General features: G+C 35.9%; 1 protein-coding gene across 1 annotated transcript; it reads left to right on the top strand.

Annotated features, from left to right (window-relative positions):
- The first annotated feature begins 1,378 nt into the window (after positions 1–1,378).
- LOC107801195 (50S ribosomal protein L3, chloroplastic) lies at positions 1,379–3,847 on the top strand. Its single transcript, NM_001425907.1, has 2 exons — positions 1,379–1,970; positions 3,445–3,847. Exons 1-2 carry the CDS (start codon positions 1,436–1,438, stop codon positions 3,732–3,734), a joined length of 825 nt encoding a protein of 274 aa, NP_001412836.1. The 5' UTR covers positions 1,379–1,435; the 3' UTR covers positions 3,735–3,847.
- The last annotated feature ends 10,144 nt before the right edge of the window (positions 3,848–13,991 follow it).

The following is a 13,991-nucleotide window of genomic DNA, read 5'->3' as shown; positions in this document are numbered from 1 at the left end:
AACTTTAGCTCTAGAGCTGAAGTTTTTATTTGTAACTGGTGAACTTCAGCTCTAGAGCTGAAGTTTTTGTTTTTGTAACTGGGGAACTTCAACTCTAGAGCTGAAATTTTTGTTTTATAACTGGGGAACTTTAGCTCTAGAGCTGAAGTTTTTGTTTGTAACTGGCGAACTTCAGCCTTCTTAGAGTTGAACTTCAGCCTGTAGATCAAGATTCAGTGGCTAGAACTTAGTTTATGTGATAGTAACAGGAAAAGTTGCAGATTTTTTTCTAGAAAATGCAATATGTTTTGTTAGATAGTAACATGGAAGATATTATACTTTATTCAATTAAATCCTTTATCCATTGCTTGGAGTGTTTGGTTGGGTCTGTATCTGAAATTTTCTGGAGCAAACCGTACCGAATATTGCTTCTAAGTAATTGTTATTGTATAAATGACCGCCAAAACTGCTAAATAAAGAGCAGAGCCAAATTATCAAATATTTGCTATATGAAGATTAATCCTCGACAATGCAAATTCTGAATAAAAAGATTTACTTGTGATAAACAGTCTAAGCTGAGTCATGGTCAATCTATAAAGGACTTTTTCTTGGTTCAGGTTTTTGGTCTAATGGTAAAAGCGTAACGTCATGACGTTGACAAAAGTCTAATATTTAGGTGGATACTAAGGCACAACATCCAAACTCAAAATCCTTCTCAATCCAATTAGTCTCTCAACCAAATCTGCTGCAGGAGAAGACAAAGAAAAAAGCTGAAAAGCTTTGAATTTCTTTTAATGGAACTATCAGATTGAGAGCGGATATAACTTTGAGGAGAAGAAGGAGGAGGAGAAAGAGGGCTGAAGTTGTTTAAAAAGTGGGTACAAATTAAAAATTTGTAAAAAAATGGGTATATATTAAATGGGGGCAACCCCGTACAATTTTTACAATTTTTTTAATGGCCAAACGGGCTCTTAAGCTCAAAACTATGATGTCTTCCTCCATATTTTAGCCAAAAAAAATAAAAGATGGTGCTTGGTGTTCCCAAAGCATACCATCTAAACTCATTTCTTCTTTCCCTATGTTTTACCGAATAAAGAAATCAAATATATATATATATATATATATTTGTACCTGATTTAGTTATTATAATCTTGATAATTTATATAGTTTGATGCAAATATCGTACAAATATTTATTTTACTATGTTCATTTATCCAAAATAAATATACATTTCCAGAGCTAATTGGAGTGAAATCAATATAAAAACATGTTACCTACATTAGAAGGAAAATGATAAAGAAAAGAAAAAGTAGAAGGTGCAAATAAAAAAACAAAGTTTCAAAATGCAAAGAAACAATGATAAATCTCAAAATCATCCTCTCTTACCCCATCTTCTACTGGATAAGGAAACCCAAAAACAGAGCCCTTTCTCCTCCTCCTCTCCCCTCTATCAGCCATGTCGCTCTCTTCTTTCTCCACAATTCCCACCGCCAAATTCCGCCTCAAAACCACCCCATTAACCCTCCGCTCTCCATTCCTCCACCGTCTCCCACTCCGCGCCCTCAAAACCCACAAACCCACTTCACTCCACATCTCAAAATCCTCAATCTCCGCCTCACTCGAAGCCGGAGTTGGCGTAATGGCAACAAAACTCGGAATGATGAGCTTCTTCGAGGAATCAGGAACAGTTGTGCCTGTAACAGTTGTTGGGTTTCGGGAAGGCAATATTGTTACTCAGATTAAAACTGAGGCTACTGATGGATACAACGCTGTACAAGTCGGGTATCGACGTGTTAGGGATAGAAAGCTGACTAAACCCGAAATGGGGCATCTTGAAAAGTCTGGGATTATTCCTCTGCGCCATTTACAGGAGTTTAGGCTGCAGTCTATTGATGGGTTTGAGGTTACGCAGAAGCTTGATTTTGGTGAGCTCTTTAAAGAGGGTGATTTGGTGGATGTCTCTGGTACAACTATTGGAAAAGGATTTCAAGGTATATAAATGTGTTTCTACATATATTAATTTGATAAGTAAAAGTTCATTTGGGAATTCAATTCAATTATTCACTCTATTCCATTTTATGTGGCACATTTACTATTTGGAGAGTCAAAAGAAGTTTTCTTTGACACTGTTTTTTTGCAAATGCTTTTTAAATATTTTGAATTGCTAACCGTAGTTTCTGAATATGTAAATTTTATTTCAAAACATTTTAAAAATTCTATGTCCGAATACACTCGGAAAATTAGTCAGCTTGACCTCCAAACTGCGTCACATAAGGTGAAACGGAGGGAATTTTTTGTCTAAAACTAGAATTCCCAGTTTGTTCGTGTACAAGCTGAATTTTCCTGAAAAATGTGTTTTTGAAGTTGCATTGTTTAACTAAATTTAGATAAAGACTTTAACTTATGAATTTAATTTTATATATAGATTGTGTTAAGACCTTTTACACTATCAGTGTAGTTGCAATAGTAGGTTACGTACTGAAGAATTTACCCGTAAACCAATTATCAATGCCTGTTTAAGTCCATACTGTTATGTATTCTGAAGTACTAGGCTTAGTGGTATTTTGGATAAACTAGACTAAGAGTTACAATTGACCTAAGATTTTATGTTTTGTGATTAGTATCTGATTATCAGTGAGCTCTTGGATATATAGAATATATGATCTGTCACAAGTGAATTTTTAGTAGAGAAAGTTGTACTGTTAGAGAGTCTAAATTCTTGAATAATGGGTTGAGATGGATAATCCAAATTCATATAGTCAACCCCGGGTAGCTTGGGATTGAGGCGTTGTTGTTGTCATTCTAAAGAGAACTATCCTTTGATTTTAGTAGTGCGGTACATCTAAAAGTACCCGGTCTTTGGTTTTGCATTTGTTAAAATTGCATTTCGTTATGTCATTGTAATTCATGTATGCACTCCTTAAACCAGAATAGTATTTGTTTGTAATTATTAAGATGCAATATATTAGTACTACATAACATATGCAAATATGATGGTTTTTTACCTATTCATAGAACTACTTGATATGCCTGTTACATAAGCTACATTATAGTAGCTCCCCTCTGCACGTGGCATGGCTCCAGCACTTTAAATAAGTTTCTTGATGCTGGATGATAACCACACAGTACATTTCATATGTGTAAATGCGTCGATAGGAATTATCAGCTTTTCACGTCTTACAGTTTCCCGAAATACAAGCTTAACCTTCTTCGGATAACCTGAATAGTTGTTTGAAGTATCATCTGAAAGAGACATCCATACCTTGCATGTATTGAAGTCAATAAATGCAGTTCTTTGGTTCTCTATTGGTGGCTGTCTACGTATAGAAAGTAACTTCATCTCAGATTTGGATTACTTTTTTAACACTTCTGAAAGCGAGTTCTCTTATCTGTTGATGGAAATAAATCCGTTGGATCCTCGTATCTTGTTATTCTGTTTTTCATTGTTGAGAATACTGCTTCCAGGTGGTATAAAGAGGCATAACTTCAAGAGGGGTCAAATGACTCACGGATCAAAGAGTCATAGACAACTTGGATCAATTGGTGCTGGGACAACACCCGGGCGTGTATACAAGGGCAAGAAAATGCCTGGAAGAATGGGAGGCACAAAGAGAAAGATAAGAAAGCTCAAGATTGTGAAGATCGATGATCAACTCAACATTATAATGATCAAAGGAGCTCTTCCTGGTAAGCCAGGAAATCTTTTGCGAATTGCTCCAGCCAAGATTGTAGGCAAAAATATCCCCAAGAGCTAGTTTCTCTATATTTCAAATGATCATGTAATTTTATTCTTTTAAAATATGTAGCTTTGAATTTTGCTAATTGCATAGGCTGGATAAACATTTCACCTTCAAGTTCTATTTGTCGGATTTCTGGCTAAAACTCATCCTTTACATTTTCAGTGTCTTGTGTGTATGAGCACACTTAGTAGGGCATAGATAATTCTGATTGAGATGATCAAACCGGCCGTGATGACTGATTGAAGTGTCAGTTCTGCTGCTTGTGAGTTATTTGTTGATGAGGAACAGCAATCTGTAGGGAAACCTGCCGTGATGACTGATCAAAACCCAATCGCATTTGTTTTACAACAATTTTCGTGCAATTATCATGTGAACACAAAAATATAAGGAGCAGCAATCTGTAGGGAAATACAAATATCTCGATGATCAGGGCACTGCGATTTAGGAGCTAGCATGGCTGCTCAACTTATGCGGCCCTCCTTTAGATTTCCAAACGTAAGATTATACTTTTGAAGGTGAGGCATTAACTAAGGGCGTACATAGGTCTAACTTAATTCGGAATTTTCAATTATCAAACCAAATTAATTGTCGGGTTTTCATCTTTTCTTGGGGCGTATATAAGTTGGGGTTTTTTTGAGTAAACTATTTATAGCACAAAAATATATAACTTGTGCTTCAAATATATCTTTAATCTTTGTAAGATACAACTATATAAGATGTTTTTTAAGAAAATAACACAAAATATAAGATGAGTCATGGCGCTATACTACAATATTCGACAAGAAAAATTACGAAATTGCATAAAATAAATATTGTTAATTAGTAAGCCATAATGAAAATTATCATAATTTAAAAGTACAAAGTCATCATGCTAAAATAAGTAAGGTTAGTACTCAGTCGCCCCATATGTAACCAAGGAGAGGAATATTTCTCCTATGTCCTATCGCTACTCACTTCTGGATGGACATCAGATTTAATGTGCACAATATGACAATGACCACTAGCTCCCATGTTTATATAACACTAACATAATGACCTCATGGTCCATATTCCTCCCTTTTGCCTTATGGCACATATGACTCAATAAAAAAAAACAATATTCCAACAATCTCTCCAACCACATCCAGACACCGCTAGTTACCATGCGTACCTAAAATTTATAGCACTACCTACATAAGAAGTATTCCTAGTACTGTTCACAATAGTCTAGCACGAACTTGGAAACCCATATTATTTTTTAATGCTAATCTAATCTCACTATATTCAATATATAATATTTTAAAGGGTAACAAAAGAGAAAAAAGCGAACGACATTCGTTAAATGTCTTCATGCTTTTAATATAATACCCACGTTGTCTGTATATCTTGTCTCAATAATCTTTCTTTAAAGAATAAGATCGCATTAATATTATATTAAAAATTGTGCTTAAGTTATAAAATAAAGGTGTAAGATATATTAATATAGATACATATATTACGAATTTTTAATTGGCAATTGTTTTACTTTCATATAATCTAAGTGTAAGATATAAAATAAAAAGTTTAAGATATATAGCTCGTCCCAAATTTGAAAGGGAAACTTACACAAATGTTCCAAATAAGTCTCAACTTACCAACACTCTATCCATTAGCCATAAATTTACCAAAACTAGTCAAGCACATATAAAAATTGAAAAACCAAATAAATAAGGTTCTTTCTCTCAAAGAATCACATGTAAAAATCTTCTTCCATATTTTTAAGCGTGATTAGCAACATTAGATGCACGACGGGAAGGAAATTTCATAGATGAGGTAGAAAATAAGGTGATGAAATACAAAAAAAAAAAAGAGAAGAAGACAATATTCCAAAAATCTAAGCAAAAAAAAAAAGGAACTTTTTCAATGCGTATAGTTGAAATTCATTGAAAATATATAGATAAGTCAATACACAAAATTTGAGGAAAGATTGGAGATGATTTGGACTGGTTTTGTATCAAAATTCGTAATTAAATCGAGTTCAAAAAATTCTTCTGCGATACATGTATCAAAAATATATCATGCATGTATCTCACATACATGTATACATGGATATACATGTATACATGGATATACATGTGATACACAATTGATACAAATATGATATATATGTGATACACAGTGTGATACACATATTCGACATGTTAATATCATTTTCTTATTTAACTATATAATTACACTTGTCCAACGAAATATGACAGTGAGAATTACACTGTAATTACATTCTTTCAAACAAATATGTTATTGTAATTGCTATACTATGTAAATCAGGGTGTGTAATTATTACCCTCATAATTACACATGGCTTTCGAAATGGACCCTTAAGAAATATTTATAAACTGCATTACAATAAATATTTTTAGAATTATATATATGTATGTCGGGTTGCTTTGGTTTGGTTTTGATTTGCCTTTTTAATTAAAATCAAACCAAACCAATTGTGGTCGAAATACTAGACCAAATCAAATCGGAACACTAATCTTATTTTTTTTTCCCTGTTTGACTTGAATTATAAGTTTGGTATGATTTGTCGGTTTTCCTTGTACACCTCTAACATTAACCATATCCTTCCCAACTTTTATACAGGGAAAGATTGCAGAAACAACCTGAGTTTCCTAGTTTTCTCACATGGAACAATAAGCCGACCAAGTATGAGCCGAAGTGATAAGGTGTGCGAATTCGGGTGTAACCGATATCCTGAACCAAAAACAAGTGTTTGTGATTTATAAATATTGGGTTATCAGTTTAACAATTTGAAAACAGATTAGTGTTATATGACTGACAAGAATTTTTCACTTATCTATACTAATTTTGAAACTTATTTACTCTCACTATTGAGGTTTTAACTTAATTACAAGTTCATATACAAATTACCAATTTTATACAAAATAATGTATTATACTCTAATCTTTCAAACTTTCTCTCCCTCTTCCCCCCCAAAACTAACATTATAAATTAACGGAAGAATGTTTGGCCTCTTTTTCCTCAACTTCAGCCATACCTTTACGAGAACAAAGAGATTTGGCATCAAGCAATTCTATTATATTTTCTCTTTCTTTTTATTTTCTATGTTAAATAATAAATGAATTATCACTTTTGAATGAGGGAATATCGTTAGTTTCTTTTAGCTTTTTGGAATCAATAAGCATAATAGTTGTTTACCCTTAAAATTGGATAACAATTAAACTTATAAGTGATTTTAAGGATATATGATTTTACTTGGCACAAGCTGAGAAATATGGAAATTAATGTTAGAAATTAACTGTAAAATAAAGCAAACCAAAATAATGAACAGTTATGGCCTTCGAGCTAGATCGCCCTCGAACCAACATAGTACGCTAAAAAGTATGAACTGAACAACAAAGCTTAAGAGAGGAAATGTAATGTATTGCTTTGTTATGCGTGAATGTCATCATTACAAAATGATTGGAACCCTCTTTATATAGCAGATGAATTCTACTTATGGTACAATTCTAAATACAAAAGGAAATCTCATGATTGGCTAAATGTACGGTCTCGACTCGATACGTGCCGAGATTTCCGCCATGATCCTTGCTCGATCACGGATATCTCGGCTTTCTGTTATTTGGCATGGTACGCTTTCCCCAATCTTGTCTGATCTCTATTCTACCGAGCTCCGATCTTAGCTAACTTCGATCTCGATCGGCCTCCTAGTCTCGAGCACGGTGGTCTAACTTTGCACTGTGATCCGATGTGACATAGGGTCGAACCTTGTCCTACCTCGTTCGAGGTCAGGACCAATTTTGACCGTATATAGATAATCTCTTTATTTCTCAGAGAGAAGGTGACGAGAAACGATATGATCTTTTCCAATTCCATCTCGATGGGCCATGACATAAGTGATGAGCTCGATCATGACGTCAGTGACAAGTGGGCACTAAAATATCTCGTCGATTCGGATGTCGAGGTATTAAATGCCTGTCAGTTGTTGTCGGCAACTACCGGTTCTGAACCGTAGTCTTCAACCTATAAATGTATCTTCCTTCTTTTGCCCAAACTTTACTTTCAGATCTTCTCCTCCCAAATCCTTTGCCTCCCTAAAAGCTCTGAACTTTCAGATCATTGGTGTTTCTTTGCTCGTTCTTTCCAAAAAACTAAATATCCCAATCTTTATTCTTCTGTGTTTACAAAAACAAAATGGCCAAAATATCTAAAACTGTTCCACAAAAGGAAACGACTTCATCATCACGGTCGGCCGGCGAGGAACCGGCGATGGAGCCACGCCCTGAAGAGTTATTTCCCGGAGGGTGTGTTCTCGATTCTGATTTCAAGGTTGAAAAGACTTCCTCAGTGCCGGGCGAAGCGAGTCGATATCGAGGTATATATGCTCGATAACCGAAAACTCCTCTCCCAGGTTAAAAAAGATTGCAACTGGGTAAAAAACATGTGGTGGTGCCTGCTCCAGAAGAGGCAATCACCACTCAAGTGGAAGGGTTCTTAAGTGTTTACACTTACCCTTTCACGCTGGGTCCCTTAGATCCGATCATCATAGATTTCTGCAATAAATACAAGATGACCCTCGGTTAGATTCATCTCTCCTTCTGGAGAATTGTGATATTACTCTATTTCTTCTCGAGCAAAGTTGATGGGCTTCCCTTCACCCTCGACCACTTTATACGCCTATATAGCCCCCGACTCTATCGAGGGGGACTAATAAAGCTTCAATGTCGAGCCACCAGGGCACCTTTCTAGAGCATAGATGAGGACAAAGACTGGGGCTGGATGGGCCGATTTGTTCGAGTGAAGACCTCGGACTTGATCCCAGTCGAAAGTATGCCATTTCCTGAGAAATGGAATATGAAGCATAAGTATGATTCCGTCCATAATTTCTATTTATTGTCTTCGTTTTTTCACCCTTTCTTATCAGCGTTTTATTGTATGCTGGTTGAGGTTTTCCAACTCAAGGACTAGGTCAGGAGCCTGATATTGCAATCGACACACGCTGAGCGCGTATGGCGCAATTTGGTGAGGCGTCGATGGGAGGCTAGTAGCTATGGTAAGTTTTCTCCTTGAATTAATGATCTGACCACTATTTGAGTATTTTTCGAACTTGCTTATTCCTCTTCTTTTGTAGGTCTTGGGAAGGAGATCATGATGAGGCCTCCGTCTAGTGATGAAGAAATCCCTCCTCCATCATCTGTTTTGAAGCTGGTGGGGGAGAAGAAGAGGAAGAGGGCTCCGACTTCCGTGAACTCCGAGGGGCAGAAGCCCAAAAAGAAGATAACCCGTAAGACCAAGGGGGACATCATCCTTTTAACAATGGACTTAGTCCATCGGCTACTGTACGAGCCCGAAGAGGATGAAGTAGAAGAGAATGAAGATGATTCTAGGTTGGTGGCCTGTACGCGAGCTAGCACCTAGGTTCGGAGAACTTCGGAACCGGTGGGAGTTGATAGTGCTTCGCCTAGGCTTGATGAGGTCAAGGAGGAGGATTCGGACCAAGCCCCCGATCCAAGAAGAACCGAAGATGCTTTAACCCGGGGCAAAGAGACCATTGAAGAGGCGGTGGACGTTGGTGCAGAGACCGAGCTTGAGTCTCCCCAAGACAGAGGCAGTGCCTCAAAGGACCCACATGGGGCAATAGAGATCGGGGATTCCCCCTTGTTTCCTCCAGTTTCTGATTCGATGATATGAGCACGTGATTTCTGCCTCACATGAATTACTCCTACAGAATTCCAAAAATTAGATTTTTTCTTTTGACTATTTGTTAATTTAGGAATTATTGTAGAATTTTTCCTGATTGTTTGCATTTTTGTGTGCACGTTTAATCTTGTTTAAATCATAAAAAATACAAAAATACATTGCATTTATATTTAGGATTTAATTATATATTTTTTAGATTAATTAGTAATTTAGTGTTTTACAAAAATGAAAAATCACAAAAAATAACTTATTTTTGCATTTTTTATTTTTAGCTTCAAATTTTGGTAGTTTTCTTTTAATTTGGTATTTAATTAAATTGTGGTAATTATTATTTAGAGCTAATTAATTTAATTTAGTAGGATAATTTGATTTAGAGATTAATTTAGGTTTTATTTTTAATTTTGAAAAGAAAAAGAATTTTGAAATAAAAGAAAAAGGAAAAGAATTGAAAAGATTCGGATTTTTGGGCCAAATCCTTTAAATCTCCCAAGCCCAATTGATCAAATACCCCATAAACCGGTTAAAACCAGCCCAAACCCGCCTCTTACCCGGTCTGCCCGACCTATGACCAAACTATACTGTTTCACTCGTTTAATCTGAGCCTTCAATTTCCTTTGATCAAAGGGACGAGAACTGAGTCCCATTTTCATATAAAACTGTCCGATTTCCCCCTACCCCCTCAGTACGTCTATCACTTCATCTCCCTCACCATCAGAGACAATTTAACCCTAATCCGCCGCCCCAAAATCCCTACCATCTCCGGTGGCGGCGCCACCCCCAAACCACCCCAAATCTACACCATATAACCCCCATGACTCCCTCATACCAAATTCATAACCCTTTGCCCTTGAATCTGTCCGAAATTCCTCGAATCTTAAATAAAAAATCTGCAAACTAAAATCCCAAAACACCAAATTAGTGAGTTTAATGAAGATTTGAGACCGAAATTGATCCTCTTCGTGTGTTTTAGTTGAGAACACACGATTAAGGCCCATTTCGGTCAAAATTGAAGGCTCGAGGAATAATTTCAAAGATTTGGCCCGTCCGGTTTTAGGTATTTTCCAGCTTCTTTTCCTTTTCTTGCATTTTTCTTCTTCCTCTTCATCTCTTTTCTGTTTCCTCTTTTCTTTTTCTTCGTTATGTGTTCGTTTTTTTAATTATTGTTCTATTGCGTAATTAGATTAATAACAAGTCTAGTTTATTTTGTTTTGGATTTTATTATTTAAGACTAATTAGTTCATTTCCCTTTTCTTTTGGTTTTTGGTTTAATTTTAAAGGGTTTTCTTGTTTGTTCTTTTGAAAATTTTGGTCAGCCCATTAATTTGTGATTTTTGATTATGGCTCGAACTGAGTTTTGAAAATTAGAAAGCCCAAAGGGGGAAATTAAGCCGGTTTGGTAAGCCCAATTTTAACAATTTGACTTGGGTCAATTTGACCCATGACCCATTTAGATTTCTAAAGTAATTTTCAAGGTTTTAAGGGGTAGTCTAGGATTTTTAAGTAAGAGAATCTGTAATAACTGAATAGGGAAGTTTCCTAGAAGCTGGGGATTGGGGCTAATTTGAAAAATTGATTTTTTAAGCTAAGGATATAACAACAAAAATAAAAATTCCAAAGGGATTGAAGTGCAAAAACTGAATTCCTTTATGCTGCCCTAAGGCTTGCCTATAAAGGCACTCTTTCGTTATTCACAAAAAAGAGAAAAAAAAATAGAGACTGAAAATCCTAAAAATTGAAATGGGTGTTTTTTTTGGAAAGCTCTGAAGAAGACACTGAAATTCTAGCATTTCTTTGCTTCAAACTGGTTTAATTTTGCTTTGGAATTTTGATAGTTGATGAAAGTATTTTTGGGACTCTAAAGTCTTTTTATTCATCGATTTTCTCTACTGGATTGAAGAAGCTGTGGTTTTGATGTTATTGCTGGTTGAGAAAAATGTTTGAGTTTGGGGTTTAAAGTTTTGTTTGAGCTGCTGATTTTTGGGTACTGTTGCATTGGCTGTTCTTGCTGCTGTTGATACTTCTTCATCTTTCTTTGTTTGTTCTATTGCATTCCAGGTATTTTCCAAACCATTGTCAACAAGTGTTTAGGAACATGTATCTCGAGCTGAAGCCTGACTGAATACAAGTCGTTTTGAATTTCATCTCATTAATTTTCCTCTATTTCTTTGATGTTTTGTAACAGACCTTGTATTATACATGCTATCTTAGTTGTCTTATGTCATTAATATGCTGTAGAAACGAACCTGTGCTCCTTAAGAATTTGGGGTGTTGATCTTTTTGGATTCAAGTGAATGGTGCTAATTTCCTAGATGTTGTTACTATTGATATTGAGAAAGAGTTAATTGAGTTTAAAGTTCAAGTTTTGTTTTTGAGTTTAGCTTAGGACTAAATTTAAGCATGAATGTTTGGGTAGCTGGGTTCGAGCATGTATTCTTAGTAGCCTTTGAAATTGCTTTGTGTCTCAATTACTGTGTAGTGATGAAGTTTATGAGGTTTATCATTGGGTGCAAATAGTAGTTTGGGCGTTGGTATGGACTCAATATTGAAGTTTGTCCCTCAGCTTTGGCTTTGGTAAGTTTGGGGTTCTTTGGGCCTTGGTCGTTTGGGCCATGTGCAAGGAAGAAAAGTGTGTCAGTGCTATTTGGGCTTATTTCCTGAACCCAGAAGCGTGTTTGTTTGCTGCTGTTGGATTTACCTTTCCACAGCAGATTTGTCCGAATTGCATGAGATATTAAAATCCAGAATTTCAGCCAAACAGTTTGTGTTCACGTAGTTAAAATCCAAGAGTTAAAAATGTTAATTCAAGCTTTTGTTTCATATAACTTTGATTGACTTGTGACTAATTAACTTTGTACAAATAATTTGGTTCCCGGAATTGGGCCTAATGCTGGCCCAATTGTTGAAAGGTCCCCATAGCATGGACTTCCCCTTTGTCCATTTACTCTTTGGGGATGGATTCGACCTATAAGCCCAAATTTATTCTTAGTGGATATTTGTGCAAACAATGGTTCTGAAGTGTATTTTTGTTTAAATTATTTAAGTTCTCCTTAAATTGAGGTGTGGCATATTAGAGAATGCAAATAGTATATGGCCCTCCTAATTTCGAAAAAAAAATAAGTTTTCTTTTAGACAATTAGATTTGAAATGTGCCATATCGAGTAAGATATAGCTTATAACCCTCAAAAGCTTAGTTTGAATTCCCTTTAAAAAATTGGAATTGAGGCGTGCCGTGGCAAATAAAAACTCAAAATACATGACCCTCAATTAATTTTAATCCTTTAGAAATCGAGGTGTGCCATTTAGTTTGAATTTTCCATGGCCCTCGCAAACTTGAAAGTGCGTAGTTGCTTTAGGCGCGCTATTTAAAAGTTACTTTCCTAAACTCGAGTGTGCATTTCATGTGACCCAAATCCAAATCTCAACAACGTTAAATAAAATGTGTCGCGGACCGCGGGTGTTTTTCATGTGGCGTGGTTCAAAGACATGTTTTAGATAATGTTAAATTTTCCTTAATAATAATAATTAAAAACGGTTAATAAGCTAAAAATGCACCATAGGCTAAAACATATAATAAATCAGATAATAAGTTAATTATAATAGTTTAAGCGACCGTGCTAGAACCACGGAATCCGAGGGTGCCTAACACCTTCCCTCAGGTTAACAGAATTCCTTATTCAGAATTTCTGGTTCGTAGACTTCAAAAGGAAAGTCGAATTTCCTCGATTTGGGATTTTAAAATAAACCGGTGACTTGGGACACCAAATAAACTATTCCAAGTGGCGACTCTGATTAAATAAATAATCCCATTTCAAATAATGTCACTTAAAGTGGAAAAACTCCCATATATACCCTCGGGTGTATAAAATGGAGGTGTGACAACTCTAGCGACTCTGCTGGGGATCCAAACCCAGAACTTTGGTTCAGGGTTTAAGAATTCGAGCTTAGAATAGTTGTTATAGTTGGCTTTATTTATTATCTGATTTTTACATGTTTGAACTTAATGTGCTAAATGCTGCTTTTTACCGCTTTGATATTGTGTAAACTGTCTATAAATTGCTACGAAACTCTCTTCTCTCCGAGTCCTCTAAATCATCTAGGAAGTGTGCACTTCGTATGACTTCGTTTATGTTAGAGTCATTATCCCAATTTTAGAACGAGGTTCGGACAAGTTGCAAAGCCGGTAAAGCTTCTGTATTCCCGGTACGCTGTCCCCCCTTTCGCTTGAGCTGTCCGCTCGGGTAAGCCAGGTCTAGAACAATACACCAGGTTTTAAACCTAGTATAACAAAACCTCATGTCAGATCCCTAGTAGGAATGTTTGTTTGCATCACGTACATTTGACTTTGGAGACTCAACACAGGGGTTGGGTCTGTCTAAGACAGGTGTACCCAAAATGAAAAGACCATCCTGATGCATCCTACTTGCTACTTGTGCATTTATTTGCTTTGGATTTGCATGTTGACCGACTTATGAATAATAGGAAAAAAGTTGGGAAAAAGAAAAGTCAATGTGAGGGCTAAGAGAGATAATTACATGTTTTTGAAAGAAAACCAATGTCCAAAAATATACCGAAACTTTTCCGAAATTTTGAAAA

Source organism: Nicotiana tabacum, chromosome 5 (assembly GCF_000715075.1).
Source record: "Nicotiana tabacum cultivar K326 chromosome 5, ASM71507v2, whole genome shotgun sequence".
NCBI classification, from domain to species: Eukaryota; Viridiplantae; Streptophyta; class Magnoliopsida; order Solanales; family Solanaceae; genus Nicotiana; species Nicotiana tabacum.
Note: the sequence above shows the minus strand (reverse complement) of the source record. Positions and strands in the feature narration are given on the sequence as shown.

Excerpts from the sequence above, each read along its gene's own strand:
- LOC107801195 (NM_001425907.1), top strand. The coding sequence starts at position 1,436 with ATGTCGCTCTCTTCTTTCTCCACAATTCCCACCGCCAAATTCCGCCTC. Across the intron at positions 1,971-3,444 it reads TATTGGAAAAGGATTTCAAG|GTGGTATAAAGAGGCATAAC; the intron begins GTATATAAATGT and ends TACTGCTTCCAG.